Here is an 18,438-nt window from a genome sequence, read left to right as displayed (position 1 = left end):
TAACTAAGCCCCGTTTGGCCCCCATTACATTAAAGAGGATTTTGAAATGAAATTTTCTCGTTTGAACTTCAGACTTGTCTGAATTATCATTCCTTTTGCGTTATTCTTTGCTAGATGTTTGAAAATTAGGGCCTGTTTATGAGCCCTTTATTTTCTAGGGAAAATTAAAAATGAATTTTAACTTTCACTTTTGATCCGTTTGATTGACAAAATTTTTCAAGAAATTCGTTTTCCACCTTTGGCTGTCACGTCAGCATTTTTTATCTTTTTCTTGAATTCGAATTCTCACCAATAGAATTCGTTTTTGGGTATCGTAGAGATTTATTTATTATTATTATTATTTTTTTTTTTGGCAATGAAAACAAATTTTAAGAATTATTGTAAAATAATATTTTTCTTTAATTAAAAATTTTCATATAAAACAAAGTCAAACGAACATTAAAAGATAGATGAGTTTTTTGATTTTTTTTTGACAATAGAAACAAATTTCATTCCCAATATCAGTAAAATTTCCTTTTAATTGACAATTTTCATGTAAAATAAAGTCAAGCGAAAACAAAAAAACACTTTTATTTCAACATTTTTCACGTGAAAAATTATATCAATCAAACAAAATAATTTACAATTCTCAGAAAAATAAGCAATTTAATTTCCTGAAATTCATTTTCAATTTAATTTCATTTCATTTTTACAATCAAACGGACCAAAATCATCATTCTTTATTTAAAAATTTCTTTTTCCATCAGTCTCAGACACACAACAAGATTATGAAAAGAATGTACATTGTCATTTCTATTGCTCTATGAAATTGAGTATTTTTTATTCATTTGGTGGAATTTTTGCAATCCAATGGTGGTACTTGCAAGTCAAATCCAGTGTTTAAAAATGTAAAGCTTGTTAGGAGGCAATGTTAAATTCAAACTTTTACTAGATTATAAACGGCGTCTAGACAAAATTTAGGTGTAAAAAATCATATAAATGATTAGGGGAGGCCAAACTTTGCATAAATCATGTCCCAATGAGACAAGAATTACAATGTAGAAGGGAAATCTGCTGTTCGCCAATTTCGTAGAATTCCTTGTTCAAATAATAATGGGCCATATTACTACTATCCATTAGAGATTCACAAAATTCGTCCAGATCACACATATTGGGAGGATGGGTGTGTGTGGGTAGATATTATTTTGATGACATTTTACTTATATGGGATCCACCTCTACATGAATATTAGAACCCCTCCTGGCCTCCTCTCTACGTATTGGCAAAAATCTAAACAGGAGTGGGGCAGGGTTGTTCTCGTGCTTCTGTATCTGTATGTACGTATAATAAACCTACGCATACTTGGCGCAAGTTAGCTCTCTCTCCTCTTGAAAAACCAATTTCACTTATTTACGATTTTTCTTATTTCTGCACAGCTTTTCTCCACAGAACACCCATCTCCGCACTTACGCTCCATTACGGTTAGGGTTTTCTGTCCACTCTCTGTTGTTCTACATACTCTTGAAATATGTGATATGGTAAGGGTTTTCGCATTTTGATTTGATCTTTCAATGCCTCGGTGCTTTTATGTGCAATTGTTTTTTGGGAAACGTAGAAAGTGTAGTCGCGCTTTCTCTGAAAGAAGCGTTCAATTTCGGTGCCGCAAAACCCGTGGAATTGTACCGTGAAATTTTTGTTTCTGTAAAGTGCATGACTTTAATTTGACGGGCAGTGGTGAGTCTTGGTGGAATTTTATGGCGCCGAGCCGAAGAAAAGGTTCCAGCAAGGCTGCTGCTGCTGCTAATCGCCGACAGTGGAAGGTCGGTGATCTTGTGCTTGCTAAGGTGAAAGGGTTTCCAGCGTGGCCAGCTATGGTATTCCTTTATTTTTATACCAAGTTTTGTTTTTGGTTTTTTTGCCTCTGCTTATTCTGAATTAGAATTTAGTAAATCATGCTACTTTTCTTGGACTTTTACTGTTCTTGGGTGTTGAAATCAATTATAAGGTTTCTTGTTAACTGCGGATCTGTCTTGGAAACTTTACATTTCACTCTTTCAAAGTTCTTATGAGTAGGAGCATGTTCTTTGGTGTTGAAAATGTAAGAAATAATATAATTCCCTTAAAAGAAAATTTGACAAAACGATATTTGGGTGTCCCATGTAGTTTGTGTATGAATTCATGTCCACGTAATTTTGGTATACAATTTGCCCCTGTTTGGCTCCCATTTTGTAGAAGTGAAAATGGATGGAATAGTGTTGTTTTGAAAAATGAGTGGGTGAAAAAGAATGAAAAGTTTTCGATTTATGTGTTATATTATTTTATGGAAGATTGTGTGGTTGAAAATATGAGAGAGAAAATAGAATGTAATGGAATGAAAATTAATGAGGCCAAACGGGGGCTTTAACTACAATGGTATATACCATAATTTTATGGATACTTAAGTATAAAAATATACGTACTGTTGCTCAAGTTTGTCATTAAAATGTGAAAGTGTTGCTGTAAGTTTCTGATTTGTTATCCTTCGGGATAACATTCCTTGCTGGATTTGAATCTAGAAAACAAATTTCTTACCTGCTTGCATGGGTTTATCAGTTTGATTCTGATGGAGAAATTAGAGGATTTTATTTCATGATTTTCATATCAAATTGGCCAACCATTTCTGTATTAATTCTTAGGGGTAATGTTCGCATATAGTTACTAATATTCTTGGAAGTGTGATATGGTTTTGCACAATTTTTATAAAGGTATAATTGTAATGTAACAAAATTGTAATTTACTAGTTATAGTAACAACCAAAATGTTCCTATATTTCTGGACGGTCACACTAAATTTAGCTATTGCAACATGTTTATAATACGATGTCCCCATGCAGTTGTCTGACTCACTATTGTTTCTCTCATTTGATATTACAGGTGAGCGAACCAGATAAGTGGGGTCACTCATCTGATTGGAAAAAAGTGTTTGTCTACTTCTTTGGAACCGAACAAATGTGAGTGCTCTTGTTTGTTTCTCATGGATTGTATATTAGTTGAATAATTTGTGCTTTGTTCTTTGTTCTAATACTTTTTAAATGAATAATTGGACCTTATGGGTTGAGTTTCTCTTTCTTGGAATTGTGGAATGCACTAAACTAATTGCATCTTTGATAGTTGAAGCAGTTGATGAACCTTCATCATAGATTCTATTTCCTACCAATTACAATGCTTAACACGGCTCTATGTATTCCCAGTTTTGTTGAATAATATTTGACAAATTACTTTTACTTAGATGAATAGTGCTCAAGTATGGTTCTATGATAATTTTATAGAAGGCATTATTATTATGTATTAAATCTTTTGGGACCATTATTTATTGTTTTTCCTAACTAGGTGAGCTGGTTGTAGTTTTGTAGCTATGCTTTGAAGCACTTTGCTGTTAATCATGTGTTGTATAGTTATTTGTAATTGTAATGTTGGAATCTCGACTTGTTACTAATTTACTGGATATCATTTATCAGGACAACAATAATGATAACATTATGTTATTCTGGACCTTGTGGACTCAATATTTTTACAGTGGCGTTAAGAGTTGGCCCCTAAACTAAACATAAAAGTGATCACTTAATTTGAGGCTACATAGTCTTATAACTAACAATATTATCCATCGTGGTCTTTTTGCTTTGCTTCCTTAGTGAAATATTCATAATTTTGAGAAAAATATGTTGTAAAAACAATGAAGAATTGATCTAAATCAGTTCTACTGTTAATATATTGGAACTCAAAGACGTATACTAGGGCAGATCCTCTATTGAATAAGGTTTACGATGATGTAATATAAAGAACCAAAATTCCTAATTTGATTTGCTTTCTCTGTATCCATGTTGGTGAGCTTTTCTGTTGGCTGGGTTTGTGGTTCATATCTCCTTTGCATTAACTGTTATTTCTGATTTAGGAACACTTAAAAACCAATTGAGGCTCTACAATTTCCCATTTGTGATGATGAATGAGTAGTGGCTAAGCTCAGTCCAACTTACGTACAGTTAAAAATTAACTAGTATTTTGGGGGTAATTCTCAGAACGGTCGGGAAGCAGTGTTATTTTGTTGGCTGTGACTACATTTTGTTGGAAGTAGAGTAGATTTACAGTGTGATGTAGAAGGTGAGAGAGAAGGGAATAAAAGAGTAATGAAGTAGAAGAGAGGGGAAAGAGTAATTAAGCCGCTGTTTGGGCTTCATTCTTTAAAAACTCTTTTTCTCCCAAACTCATTTTCAACCGCACAGTCTCTTAATAAAATAATTTTACATGTAAACCAAAAAATTTTCCGTACCTTTTAACCACAAAAAAAATCACTATTACAAAATCTATTTTCCCAATAAATGGGGCTCAAACAAACCCGAAATGGGAAGAGAAATTGTAAGGTTGATACATTCAAAATCATTGAATGCTCAAAAGAATTAACTACGTTGTCAGAAGCTATGAAGTATCGATACGGACACGTGTTCGATACGACACATGTCGGACACGTCAACATGTCATTTTTCAAAAAAGTACTGACATAACATGTTGTCGACATATCGATTAAATTCTTTAAAATTCTTCATTTATATAGTATAAATTTAGTTTTATACTTTTTATTAATTTTTTTGTCGAAATCTTTTAAAGATGAGTATCTATTTATTATTTAATAATAACTTTGAATTAAAAATATATAATATTTATGAAAAAGAAAAAGAATGACAATGACAAAGTGTCTGAGAAGTGCCGGTATACATGTATTCGGCACGAACATGCTACACTAATTGAAGTGTCTGTGCTATAGAGGTAAGAAATTTTAGTCATTTTTAACTAAAAAGGCTGTAAATAGCTATAAATTTTTTAGCTGTTATTGCTCAACTAAACACATGTCGGACACGGGCACACTACTTTAGTTGAAGTGTCCATGCTAAAGAGGTTAGAAATTTTAGTCCCTTTTAACTAAAATTTTTCTAACAGAGCTGTGAATAGCTTTAAATTTTTTAGTTGTTATTGCTCAACTGCTTATTTAGTCATCATTGCAAAAAGTTATTCCAACGATTGACAATTGATTATGCTAATTAAAACTGTTGTTATTGGCCCATAAGGTTGTTTCCTTTTTGGTTTTTGCTATCAACGATTTACTCGATTCCCATCCTTCTATTACTGTAGAAAAAGCTGTAGCATTCATAAACACCCAGTCACTTTCGTGGTAACTTTTGGTCTTGTTCCATTTAAAATGTTTATTTTTTTTCTCTCTCTTAGTTAAAATATTTGTGCAATGATTTATTATTATTATTATTAATATTTTTGTGATTAGCAAATGATAAATAATTATACAACCATCTGTCAAAAGAGCAATGACTACTTTGGAGAAGTTTATAGTTATCCTCATCATGAGCTATGTGAATAGTGATATAAACATACGATTACAGGGGGAGTGATTAAGAGCACATACAGATACTGCAAGTATACAAGTCCAGATCCAGGAGTTATTTGAGTAATTCACTGTTGAAGGATCTCTTGTTTTTTCTATCTTAGGTCAATGTTCCAATCAAGATAAACATTCTCATGTCACGCTAGTTTGAAAATTAACTAGCATTTTCAGTTAATATGTTGCAACTAAACTTGGTTTTGTTTAGAAATTCTCCTATTGAGTTTTGTGTGGGCATAAATTGCAATTTTTTTGGTGAAAGAAAAGATTCATGAGATAATAAACATGCGCCCACGTATAATTTATTTCCAAAGTTTTATGCATATAATGTGTTACTGAACATTATTCTTAGAGCTGATTGTGATAGTGAGTGAGTGGTGGTAAGTGAAATTATTTAAACTAGTCATCTCATCATTGTTATTTACCAGACAAGTGCTAAATTTCATCGTTCTAGTAAAGAAGAGTACAAACGGATAAAGTTCTTTCCACTATTGTCTTTGGATGATGATTTTGTCTCTCATTCACCCTAAGAGTTTGGAAGATCTATTTTTTCTCTACAACATATTTCGTTCATCTTTAATTCTAGCAACCTAAGAGTCATGATCAGTTACTAAGCCCTGTGATGCTCAGACCTTTCTTTTTGGCTGGCATACCCGTGTCGATACAACACGGGTACGGGTATGAAATATGGGGTGAACGCGGCCAAGGGTGGAAACTGTTGGAATTCATTGCCTCCATTCTTGCGGACAGCCAGAAAATTGTGTGCTGGTTTTTTTTGTGGGGGGGAGGGCTATTGTTGTAGTTGGGTTGGGCTTGTTTTCTGTTTTAATTTTTGGGCCTTTTAGGCTTCTTTCTTTTTTTCTTTTTTTAATTTTTAATTTTTATTATCCATTATGGTTTAAGTATATTAACTGCCTTACACCTTTATTAGTTGGATTTATTTCTCTTTCTTTGAATTTTATAATCTTATTTGTTGAGTAAATTACATAAGGTTTATTATTTCTTTAATATGCTTTTTAGTTCTTTTGATCTAGATAAGATCATTTTAATAAAAAAAAAAAATCATGGTAAATGTTGTTACAAAATTAAATTAAAATGTGATTTTTCTTTGGCCAAAATGATTGAAAATTAATTATAAAATCAACATAAATAAATATTTTTGAACAATTTAATAGCATTTTCTGAAATTAATATGTTTTTTCAAAACTTGACAAAATAGAAGTAATCAAATAATAGTTGATTAATCAAACGAAAAGACTGGTTACTAATCGATTCATCATCTATCTGAAACTCAATTAACTTTTCATGTATCTACAACAATAGTAGATCTTATACTATATTCTTATTAAATATATTTTCAATGCTTGACAAAATAGAAGTAATCAAATAATATTTTTGATTATAAATTTCTAGTTGATTTTTGAGTGACATGTTTATCTTTTAACAATTTGCAACCAATTATTATTTAACATTTTACACACGAATTTTTTGGAAAAAAATTTCAAATTTCAAAGATGTACCCACGTATCCATGTCCAAAATTTGGACTCTTTTTATCCATATTCACGTAACCTTCATTTTAAAAAATAAAAAATCGGACACTGTATGTACTCAATATCCATACTCGAATTCGAGCATTATAGACTAAGCCTTCATTTTTATATGTTTTCCAATGGCTTATAAATTCAGTCAAAACCAAACGTTAATTTCATTCACACATACATAACTTCTTTCAATATCATCGACTTATTTTGTCAGGCCTACTACTATTTCTCTTACTATTCCTCTTTATGAACTATTTATAAATTTGTCTAGTATTGGCTAATATTTCTCTTTTTCCAGTCTATTATTTTTACACTCTTTTCTATTTTGTCGTTTATGTTCTCTCTTCTCTTATTCATCGTTCCCCTCTTTTTCTATGAAAAATAAAATCATTTTGTCAGTAAGAGCTTGTTTGAGCCCCATTCCCCCCAAAATGCATTTTGGAATAGTAGTTTGACGGAGAATGTGTAGTTAAAAACCAATGAAAAGTTTTGGGTTTGCTTGTAATATTATTTTATTGAAGAATGTGTGGTTGAAAATAAGAGAGTGAAAACTGTATTTTGAAAATAATATAGACCAAACAAGGGCTAAAATTCTTTTAAGAATTCATTGAAAAAGTATATTAATTTGTAATTAAGCACATGTTTGGGAAGCTTAAAAAGTCGAAGTCAAAGTTCAACTATTAATTTTAACCCACATTCATGGGAACCACAACTTATATATACTTTTCAATCATATATTTCATAAACTTTTATCAAAAGCTGTTAAAACTTTTATCAAAAACTTTGTCAAGGAACCCCTAAATTTCTATATTTTGGTTGGTTGTTAGTTTAATACCTTTCAAAACACACAAAATTGTTTTCTTTAAAAGATTAATGTTTAATCACTATATTTTTCTTAATTCTTTCCCTAGGAGTGCTCTTTCTCTCTCTTTCAAATTTTAAGACCTAATGGATAAACAATACAACAAAAATTTGATGACGTCGATAAATTTATATAAATATATACCTTGTATACTTCATTTTGTGATTTCTGCAAGCTCAGGCTTGGTTGGAGTGGAAGCTGAATTCCTATTAAAACATAGAACCGTACTCTTTGTCCTTGTATTAAATAGTTTGACTGGAACCTGTTCATAGCATCATTGTGGTTTTTCTTCCTGGATTTCCCAACGGGTGAAGAATGTAGTCTTACTGGTTTTTTATTCTTTATCACCTAGTTTTTTTTGGCTTGGCCAATAAATTACCTTTTGATGTGCTCTTTCATGTTTATCATTTAGAGGGAGGATGAGCTCTATAATACATTTTTTTTCAAATTAATGGGGCACAGACGGAGCCATAACTTGCTGCTTAACTGAACAGTGCAGAAGATCACATTCTCTCTCCATGCACTTAGTATACAGGTTTACACGTTTTTCGGTCCTCCTTTTTTCAATAACAATTTAGCCTTTTGTACAGTGGCTTCTGCAATCCTGTAGAAGTTGAAGAATTTACAGAAGAAAAGAAAGAGTCTCTTTTGTTAAGACGTCATGGTAAAGGTGCTGATTTTGTTCGTGCACTGAATGAGATCATTGATTGCTTTGATAAACTGAAGAAACAAAGCCAAGATATCAGTACTAACTGTACCAATGAAACCAACTCGATGAAAGAAAATAGTTCTGCCGAGTTCTCGACCAAAATGGGGCCAAAGGAAGAAACTGCCGCAGTTACACTTAAATCACATCTAAGGACACCCGTTTCTTCTGGAGAAACACATGATCTGAACTTCCTAACTGAAGCTGCTGTAGCTGCAGCAGCAGATGGTCTGCATGATGAGGACATGCTACTAGAAGATTCTGATGCTAATTGTACAGGTATGGAGAAGCTTTTGTTGACTGCTTACTCTACAAGGAGCAAAGCTGAACTCAGCCGACCAGAAAAAGGTGTCTCAGAGCGAAGGACGTCTGCACGAAGGTCTATAGGTTCATCAAGGATTGGCCCCCAAGACATGACGTTGCCTTCTAGCAATAATACTAGGAGTTCTCGGCGTGTTGTTACTAATGCATTGTGGGATTCATCTCTGAGAAGAAGTAAAAGGATTATGAAGGTGCCTGATGATACTGATGGACATCAAATGGACTCACCTGCTTTTGTATCAAACGATAGTGATGGTGAAAATGATTCTGATTCTGTGACAGTCTCTGATAATCTTAGCTGTGATGACAGCAGCACTTTAGACTCCAGTTGTAAACCAAAGCAACCTGAGTCTGTTGTTGAAAACTGTGACGGGGAAATTGAATTAAGTGATAGGCTTGACTTTCAGACTAATACTGTCATCATTAAAAAGAAGCGGAAGCCAAATCGGAAAAGACACAGCAATGGTACAGCTAACTTGGTAGCTAGATTAGATAGAGTAATTTCTGAGACTGAGGTGCTGAAAGTTGAACATGTTTTACCTAGTAATGATGGGAAATCAGCTGAAAAATGTACTAAAGAAGATAGTGATGAGCACTTACCACTAGTGAAAAGAGCCAGGGTTCGCATGGGCAGACCATCACCTTCTGAGGATGAGCTAGGTTCGTCAGTGTGTATGGAGGAAAACTCGTTGGATGTTTCTAAAAGCCTTGGAATGCAGCCCTCTGGTCCCTTAAATTCCAAGGAAGATGGTTCTTTCGATTGTAAGCCTGTTTATGTTGAAGGTGGTTCAGATAATCTCTCTGCATTTGATACAAGTCTTTCTAGGAAGCCTCAGAGTTGGGAATCCAGAAATAATTTCGTCGATGGTGAAGCTGCCTTACCTCCGTCTAAACGCCTACAGCGTGCCTTGGAGGCCATGTCAGCTAATGCAGCTGAAGATAGTCTAACAGTTACAGCTGGTCTCTCAACGGTGAATATGTCGACTAATGGATATTGTTGTAGTTCGCCTGGGGACTGCCATGAGCTGTCAATAGTGAGTGGAGGTGAGATCCAATCTGGAGCAGGGACGATGGAAGGTGCGGATTGTAGACATCTTAAAGATTCCTCACATGACCAGCCTTCAAAATTCAATATTGTGGAACCTAATCTAAAACCAGATTCACCTATTTCTGGTAAAAAACATGTTCATTTAGATTGCACTAGTTCTACTGATCACCGCGAAACTGAGTGTTCTGAGTTGGCCAAACCTTTCAAGGGATCTCATGCTGATATTACCTTGGAGGAAGAAATTTCTCTAGGTTCACCACAAAATGACACTAATATGTATCTGGACAAAGGGTGTAGTAAAGGTGATAAAACTCCTGAGATGCACAACCATTTATTAGCCGAAACAAATCAAGAGAATCGAATGTAAGCTATAAATATGAGGCTAATGTTTCTTACACATTCTTCTCTTCTAATATTCTTTACCTTGCTGTCTAACTTTGTCTATGTTCTACAATTGCAGGCCTGAGTTTGCCAAAGAAGATGAATCAATATCAAAGGATCCCTCTGCTACTTCTATGAAGGTTATGACCGATAGTCGTAATCAAGAATTATCTCATTCTTTTGATGATCATATGGGCGACAAAACTCTCTCATTCACTCAGACATCTTCATCTCCCACTGATGGGCTGGATTCTGATGGACGGGCATCTCCACCCAGTTCGTCCATATGCAAAACGTCTACATCGGAAAAGAATAATTTTCTTGAAAGTAATAGTCGCAGTCCTGATGTTTTATTGCTTCTTGGCAAAGCTAAGCTCGCTGGCAAGTCAAGCATCAAAGGAGAAGCTAATAATGCTCTATCATCCTTTGAAACCATTCTTGGATCATTGACAAGGACAAAAGAAAGCATAGGTCGAGCAACACGCATGGCAATTGATTGTGCAAAATTTGGTTCTGCCACAAAGGTATAATTCTCCCTTGGTTTTAAACAAGGTTATTAAAACCGGCCTGGCCTGTCTGGCTCAACTAGGAACCGGACCGAAGGCCGGGCCAGTCATGCGTTATTAACAGGAAATGACAAAACCGGCAAAAAAAGCTGCCAAACCTGTTGGTATTAATGGGTAACCAGTGAACCGGAGCCAGTTCTACAAATTTTAAATAAACTTTTTAAACTTAATTATTGGGCTCATGGATTTAAGCCAAAGCCCATTAGCAAAATTTGACTGCCTGTTGGTTTATTTTATGGATGCACTTCTTTACAATAACACTACAAATTTCCGATATGGGATACTAAACAATCTTGAATGCCCGCTGGCTTTGTGTTGACTTTCAATTTCATTTGATTTTGGTTCCAATAAAGTAAATTGTAGCCTTTACCTCTATATTTTTATTTATTAAATTTAATTTAAATTCACTACATTATTAACATAATAATATTAAAAATCATTTTCTATAAACTCTGAAGATTTCAATTTTAACGAAGCAAATTATTTTGATATATTAATTGTTAATTTTTGAAATGTCGGGACTAATTATATAATAAAAAAACTAATTAACCATAATGATTTTGTATTTACTTTGAATCAGTCGTACGTGAATTAAAAAATTAGTTACAGTATTTTCTTATTTGTGAGTGTATTTATTTATTGCATCCGTTTCGACCTCGGTTGAACCTTTTGACTTTCGAACCTTTATCTTTTCCAAGTCAATGTTCGGATCGGTTTTTAAAACATTGGTTTTATATATTGATGAATCCTGTGTCTCATTTGAATGTCAAAAGCCTTTTTCCCATACCACCCTGATGTTCTGTAGTTTGGCTTTTGGATTTATATAGTAACCAATGAATAAATATAAAGCCACCGTTCGGCCCCTATTTTTTGAAAATGAAAATGGGTGGAATAGTGTTTTTTTTGAAAAATGAGTGGTTGAAAAAAATGGAAAATTTTTCGATTTACGTTTAATATTATTTTATGGAAGATTGTGGGATTGAAAATAGGAGAGAGAAAAATGAAATGTAATTTAATGGGGGCCAAACGGGGGCTAAATCTTTCTATTCTGGTGTTTAGATAGCCAGCAACTATAAAGCTAGCTGGGAATAAATTCTCTTAGGTGCAACCCATTATCTTGTCTGCATCCACCTGTACACTCGGCATTTTTAGCCTGTATTTTCCCTAGGAAAATGTAGCCTGTGTAGTTGACCTTCCTGCTTGCTCTCATGGAGAACAAGAAAGAAAATATACCAACATTTATGTTATCATATCATTTTGTTAGATAAATCCATGTAGTGAAGTATTTGTACCGTAAAATGATTACGAGTATCAGTTTAAATAATCATTTGTCTAAAAAAATTATAAAAAAGAGTGTCAGACTCACATATTTCTTTAAGATTTATTCTCCTAGCTCTAGTTGGCACTTTAGGTTGCATTACTAATTAGTCGAGAAATGGGCATGGACTGAACATACCCCAACTCAAGATGGTATAACATCTCAATAAATGCTGACATGTTGGGGAAGCGTTAATAAATAGTTTAAATTATGAATAGATAGAAATGAGTGGTGGATAAGTTAGTAGTAGTTGTGGGTCCACGAAATGTGTCGATAAAAGTGGCTTGACCGATTATAAACACCTTATAAACATTAGCCAAATATGGGCTAAGTAATTTTCTTTGGACTAGTTAGTATCTAAATGAATGGACCGTTTTTTGTTTTAGTGCTGCACAAATTTATTTTTCTATGTCAAGTAATTTTTCTTGAATTAATTGCATCCCTGTTGCAATCAAGAGTATCATTTGTTGTATGTGCCAATATTATTGCTGAAAACAAACCTTTCTTAGGTGGTGGAAATTCTTGCCCGAAATTTGGAAAATGAGTCAAGTTTGTCCAGAAGAGTGGACTTGTTTTTCCTCATTGATTCTATCACGCAATGCTCTCGAGGCATGAAAGGTAATACAAATATGATTGTATTCTGGTAGTTTTGCTTGTTATGATGGATTTATACCTCAGCTGTGAAATACTTTTGACCTTGTATTTGATGTGGGATTAATTATACTAAAAATGCATTGGAATTTTCAGGTGATGGTGGCATATATCCCTCAGCAATCCAACCACTATTGCCACGCCTAGTGTTGGCTGCTGCTCCTCCTGGTAGTTCTCATGAAAATCATAGGCAGTGTTTGAAGGTAAGCAATAAAATATTTCTGATTTATTATTTGACCTTCACTAGTCACACAAAGACGAGTGTGCTGCATATTCATATTGCAGGATTGCTGTCCCAGTGATCGTCGACCACAAATGACTAGCTTTTCTCAAACTAAAGATATTTGAGATCTAATGTTTTCTCTTTTCTTAAACTGTTTATTACATTAATGCACAAAATTTAAGAAAACTCGTATATAAACTAGACATTTTATTACCAGAATTTCAAATTGCAAGTATATTCTTTACTTAACACCACATGTTTTGTCGGAACTTTAAATTTAGTGAAACAATATTTTGAACTTTTTGTAATAATCTGTTTCACGGATGCACAGAGGTCATTACTTTCTTTCTGTTGTTTGCTGGATAGGTCTTGAACGTGTGGCATGAGAGAAAGATTCTTCCAGAACCCATAATCCGCCACCATATCCGTGAACTGGATGCCATTTGTAGTTCATATCTTACTGGGGCGTCCTCTCGCCGACCTTTAAGAAATGAAAGGGCTTTTGATGATCCTATTAGACAAATGGAGGGTATGCCTGTTGATGAATATGGAAGGTAATTTTTAGTGCTTCTTTTCTCTAGCATATAACACGTCCCTACAATTTGAAGGAGCACTTTCCACTTTAGATATGGTATGTTATTTCTGGAACATCGATAATGAATTTTGTGTTGACGTACAGCAATTCAAGTTTTCAACTACCTGGTTTTTGTATGCCCCCAATGCTAAGAGATGAAGATGGAGGAAGTGATTCTGATGGAGAGAATTTTGAGGCTGTCACTCCTGAGCATGATGCTGAAAATGTTGATGAAGAAAGGAATCCAGTTCCTACAGTTGAGAAGCATAGACATGTCCTAGAAGATGTTGACGGGGAGCTTGAAATGGAGGATGTGGCTCCCGCTTGCGAAATCGAAATTAATTCCGTTAGCAATATTTCTGGAGCGGGTGATGAACAGGTGTCGAATCATCAATCTGATAGTTCTTTTGGGGCTCCATTTGCTCCTCCACCCCCTAAGGACATATCACCATCTCCTGCTCTGCCCAGGTCTCCCCACCCTCCAGTTTTACCTCTTGCGATGCCTGATTCTGTTTCTCATGGTTCTAATTGGAAGCTTTATCCTAGTGCGCAGGTCTTTTCTGGTTCTAAATTTTATATTCCTTTATAGGATAATTTATTTATTCTAATTTGATCTGGATGTATGCAGAAGATTAAGAGCCATATCCAGGAACCTCTTACAAAGCAGTCTATCCTGCCAAATAATAACCTGACAACCTCTGATGCTGTGCATCATCATGCTCACGACAATAGAAATTTCGAAGCGCAGATGCCAAGGACGTCTGACTTCCCTAATTCATGTTCTTTCAGCAGTCAGACTGGCTCCCATCCATTCGCGCAAGCTTGTAATACCATGTTGCCAGCTGATGGTGCTTTCAACAAGGGTTTTCATTTGCGTCCACCTCACCCTTCTCCTACAAATCAGTTCTCATATGTCCAAGATCAGCGAATGCAGTCCCGGAGGGATGTTCCAGTCCCTTCCTATCATAACAGATTCGATGTGCAGAATTCTGGAAATGGAAATTTTTACAGAGATCATGATAGAATGAAGTTTGCTCCTCGCGATAATATTGGAGAGTGCTGGAAGCCTCCATTGCCTTCCGTATCTGGTGAATAACCTTTTTTTTTTTTTTTTTTTTTTCCCTCTCTATTCTTGGATCAGCTTTTGCTTCTTGGCATTATTATATGCTTCGATTTTGTTAATCAGAATCTTTTGATATCTTCTAGGCCCATGCTATCCTGATGGCGGCAGGATGCCCCATGCACCTGTCTCTTACACCGGTCCGCCTTGTGAGCCACCATTACCTGACAATTGGTGGGCCTGGCCACCCCAGCCTATGAATCACAGGCAATTTATTCCTTACAGACAACCTTCTGAAGGTCGAATTCCTGTGGCGAATAGAGGTTTGTCCTTGTTTCTTCTATCTGTTGGGAAGTAATGGATTTGATCTTTGTCAGATGTTCTGCAGGTTCATTTTTCATCATTGGTATGTAGTGAATGGGATTGAAGTTAGTATGTGTAAGGTGGTGTATTTGGGTCTCTTGAAAAGTTCCCTTTCTGAAGCTTTATCAAATTAAGTGAAATGTAAACATATTGTTGACATTTCCGATGCATAGTCTAACAAAATTACATGGGGTCATGTATTAATGAATTTTTTGTCTGCATCTTACTTTTAAATCATCTGAAAGTTCTGGAGAAGAAGAAACAACTCATTTTTTATTATTCTTTCACACAAAATACCACATAATTTACAGATGAATAAATAGCCTAGGTATACCTAAGATTCAAACACAATTATCTCAACCATTCGAGTTAATTACAAGAAAACCAATCTAATCTAAACTAAGCATAAAACTAGGAACTAAATTAATCTATATTAATCTGCAAATTTAAATACCAAATCCTAATTAACAAATAACAATCCTAACTAATTGATAACCTTTTTTGTTTCTCTATTCTCCCTCTCAAATTGGAGCATAGATATCTATAGGGGTGGCAAAAAGGTTGAGTAGTTCGTTGGCTTGGCTCGTCGAGCCCACGAGCCTAAATTTCACTAGAGCTTGTGGGCTCGGCTCGTGAGCTCATGAGCCCGTGGGTTGAGTTGAGGTCTTCCTAGCTTGGCTCGTGCTTGAACGACCTTGAGCTCATGACGAGCCAAGCTTGTGGGTAACTTGCTTATGTGGAATTCAAAGTGTGATCTTTGGAGTCCTTTGTTGGGATGTTAGCTGTCTCTTCTGAAGTTGGAACAAATGGCAAGCAAATAACACTTGCTTCAAGCTTCTCCTTTATGAAAAGTCTATCAATTTCCACATGTTTTGTCTTGTGATAATGCATTGGATTGTGTGCAATACTAATTGCAACTTTTTTGTTGCAATAGAGTTTTATTGGCAATGTAGGATGTCTTTGTAACTCCTCAAGCATACGTTTCACAAATCCTGTGTGACAAAGTTTAAAACTTGTTTCTACACTGCTCCTTGCAACTGACTTTGCTTCTTACTCCTCAAGTAACAAGATTGCCCTAAATATATGTGCGGTACCCTGAGGTAGAGTGTCTATCTATAGTAAATCCAGCCTAATCCTTATCAGATTAGACTCCTACTCCTCTCTGCTCATGTTTCTTGAAGAATAATCCTTTCCCTGGAGTCTATACTGATACGGATTATTATGAATCATGGCAAATTGTTTAGATAGTTTATATGGTCTTACGGGAAAATAAGAACGATGATGTTTAGTTAGTTGACAAATTTGACAATGAAATGAAGATGAATCTTTATTGATAAACAGGTTTGGAAACAAAATTTTCAAATATTGAAAACCCATATGACCTATTTTTAAATGCTATTACATTATTTTATTTTCACTGGAACAGAAATAGAGTTAAAACAAATGCCTTTAGCTTGTCTTTTCAAGGTCGACCCATCTTCAAAGTAGAGTCTACCACTTTGTTTAGCATTGGCAATCGTCTTCCTGAAGGCCAATTCCTAAAATTCACAATGAGAAGGGAAAAACTGAGCTTGACACTGTAGGCCACGAGTTAATTTACTGATAGATAAGAGATTATAAGACAAATTAGGGACATAAAGGATATCTTTAAGCGTGATAGATGGTGAAATTGCTACTGAACCTTTTCCAACTTTTGCTATAAGAGATCCATCAGCAATTTTTATTTTCTGGTTGCCTGCGCATGAATTATATGATACAAACAAGGAAAATGCCTCCGGCACAGGGTCTGTTGCACAGACCCTGTGCAGGTAGCACAATTGTACAAACAATTGTGAAAATCCTGTCGTGGTATGTTGACTAAGGCTAAATTTTGGATTAACACTAAAAAGGTCGGTGGACAAATAATTACCTTTTTTGGCTAATGAACATAAAGGAGAAAAATTTACTGATATATTTGAGGATTGAAGAAGTTTGCATAGATTTTCTAATTGTTCCTTTGTGAAGTGCAGATTTCCTGCAGAAAATTGAGAACCTTGATCGCCGCTTGAGACTTGAAATGCACGACCATCTCCTTTTCTTTTCCAATTTGGTGGCTTTCCATTCAGATTCCAACAGTTTTCACGTGTATGCCCTGTTCTCTTGCAGTGATCACACCGAGGTTTCTCTCCTTTCCTTGGCTCTCTCCTGTCTCCATTAAAATTGAGATCCCTAGACACGAGTGCTGAATTTTCATTGCCAGACACATTCTCTGGCTTCATCATCATAACTCTTCAACAGGTCTCTCCTCTTTGAACTTCTAAGAAAACATCCCATATATTTTTCAATGGCTTTATGCTAAGAATTCTCCCCCTCATGGCTCATATCATCCAGCTCTCAATTCAAGCCAGTTAGGAACGTGTACACCTGTTCATCTTCCTCTCGTTTCAAGTGGTGTGCACTATCCTTAGGATTTTAACACACTTCATAACATTGGTCTAACTCCTGCCATAGTGTCACCTTCTCATTATAGTATGCAATCACCTCTCTATTCCCCTGCTTTACCTGCTAGAGGTGGGTTTTGTGGTCGAAAATTTGAGAAGAATTTTCCAAGTCAAAATAGGTATCCTGGACAGCTTCCCAAACCTCCTTGACTGTAGGAATAAACAAGGGTTTCCCTATAGAAGGATTCATTGAGTGTATGTGCCATGCAGTAATCATGGAGTTTTCAGATCCCCATGCCTTAAGATTGGGATCATCTGCTGGTTTTCTTACCTCACCAGTCAAGTGACCAAGTTTACCTTTCCCGTCAATAAAAAGCTTCACGGTCTGTGCCCATTCCAGTTAATTCCTACCATTTAATTTGTGGGCTGTTAACTGAAGGGAGTTATTGATTGTTGTGGTTGAATTGTCTGCTCCAATGCCGGACGACGAAGGATGGGCACAATTAGCAGAATCTCTTGATACGCTGGGGTTTCTATGTGCTCCGAAAGAGCTCTGATATCATGAAAGTTCTGGAAAAGAAATAACTTCTTTTTTATTATTCTTTCACACAAAATACCACAGAATTTATAGATGAATAAATAGCCTAAGAATGCCTGAAATTAAGCCACAATTATCTCAACCATTCAGGATAATTACAAGAAAACAAATCTAATCTAAACTAAGCATAAAACTAGGAACTAAATCTATCTTAATTTTGCAAATATAAATACCAAAATCCTAGTGAACAGATAACAGTGCTAACTAACAGATAACTTTTTGTTTCTCTACAGCATCTTACATTTTTATTTGGTTAAAAACATTTTCAAGAAGCTTCATTTCATATCAGTTAGCATTGACTAAAAATGGTGCAAAACAATTGTGCACTTGGACTACTGGCAAGCACTAAGATGATTGTTTGGTGGAGCCTTCCCCCCCCCCCCCCCCCCCCCCCCCGGGGG

General features: G+C 35.2%; 1 protein-coding gene across 7 annotated transcripts in view; it reads left to right on the top strand.

The window, feature by feature from the left end:
• Nucleotides 1-1,203: 1,203 nt before the first annotated feature.
• LOC111388551 (protein HUA2-LIKE 3-like) overlaps nucleotides 1,204-18,438 on the top strand; it is a 17,812-nt gene continuing 577 nt past the window's right edge. Inside the window, exons 1-12 of one of the 7 annotated variants that reach the window (XM_023013298.1) lie at nucleotides 1,204-1,316; nucleotides 1,416-1,853; nucleotides 2,892-2,968; nucleotides 8,399-10,246; nucleotides 10,344-10,788; nucleotides 12,658-12,766; nucleotides 12,896-13,002; nucleotides 13,389-13,576; nucleotides 13,702-14,149; nucleotides 14,228-14,684; nucleotides 14,803-14,979; nucleotides 17,029-17,177. In XM_023013298.1, coding sequence (XP_022869066.1) covers nucleotides 1,734-1,853; nucleotides 2,892-2,968; nucleotides 8,399-10,246; nucleotides 10,344-10,788; nucleotides 12,658-12,766; nucleotides 12,896-13,002; nucleotides 13,389-13,576; nucleotides 13,702-14,149; nucleotides 14,228-14,684; nucleotides 14,803-14,979; nucleotides 17,029-17,177 — 4,125 coding nt within the window. In that variant the 5' untranslated portion in view covers nucleotides 1,204-1,316; nucleotides 1,416-1,733. Of the gene's footprint in view, nucleotides 1,317-1,367; nucleotides 1,854-2,891; nucleotides 2,969-5,404; nucleotides 5,470-8,270; nucleotides 10,247-10,343; nucleotides 10,789-12,657; nucleotides 12,767-12,895; nucleotides 13,003-13,388; nucleotides 13,577-13,701; nucleotides 14,150-14,224; nucleotides 14,685-14,802; nucleotides 14,980-17,028; nucleotides 17,178-18,326; nucleotides 18,431-18,438 lie in introns of those variants that run through there. The other 6 variants (XM_023013296.1, XM_023013301.1, XM_023013300.1 and 3 more) reach the window with 6 other exon arrangements.

The sequence above is a fragment of the Olea europaea genome, unplaced genomic scaffold, assembly GCF_002742605.1.
Source record: "Olea europaea var. sylvestris unplaced genomic scaffold, O_europaea_v1 scaffold505, whole genome shotgun sequence".
Taxonomy (NCBI): domain Eukaryota; kingdom Viridiplantae; phylum Streptophyta; class Magnoliopsida; order Lamiales; family Oleaceae; genus Olea; species Olea europaea.
Note: the sequence above shows the minus strand (reverse complement) of the source record. Positions and strands in the feature narration are given on the sequence as shown.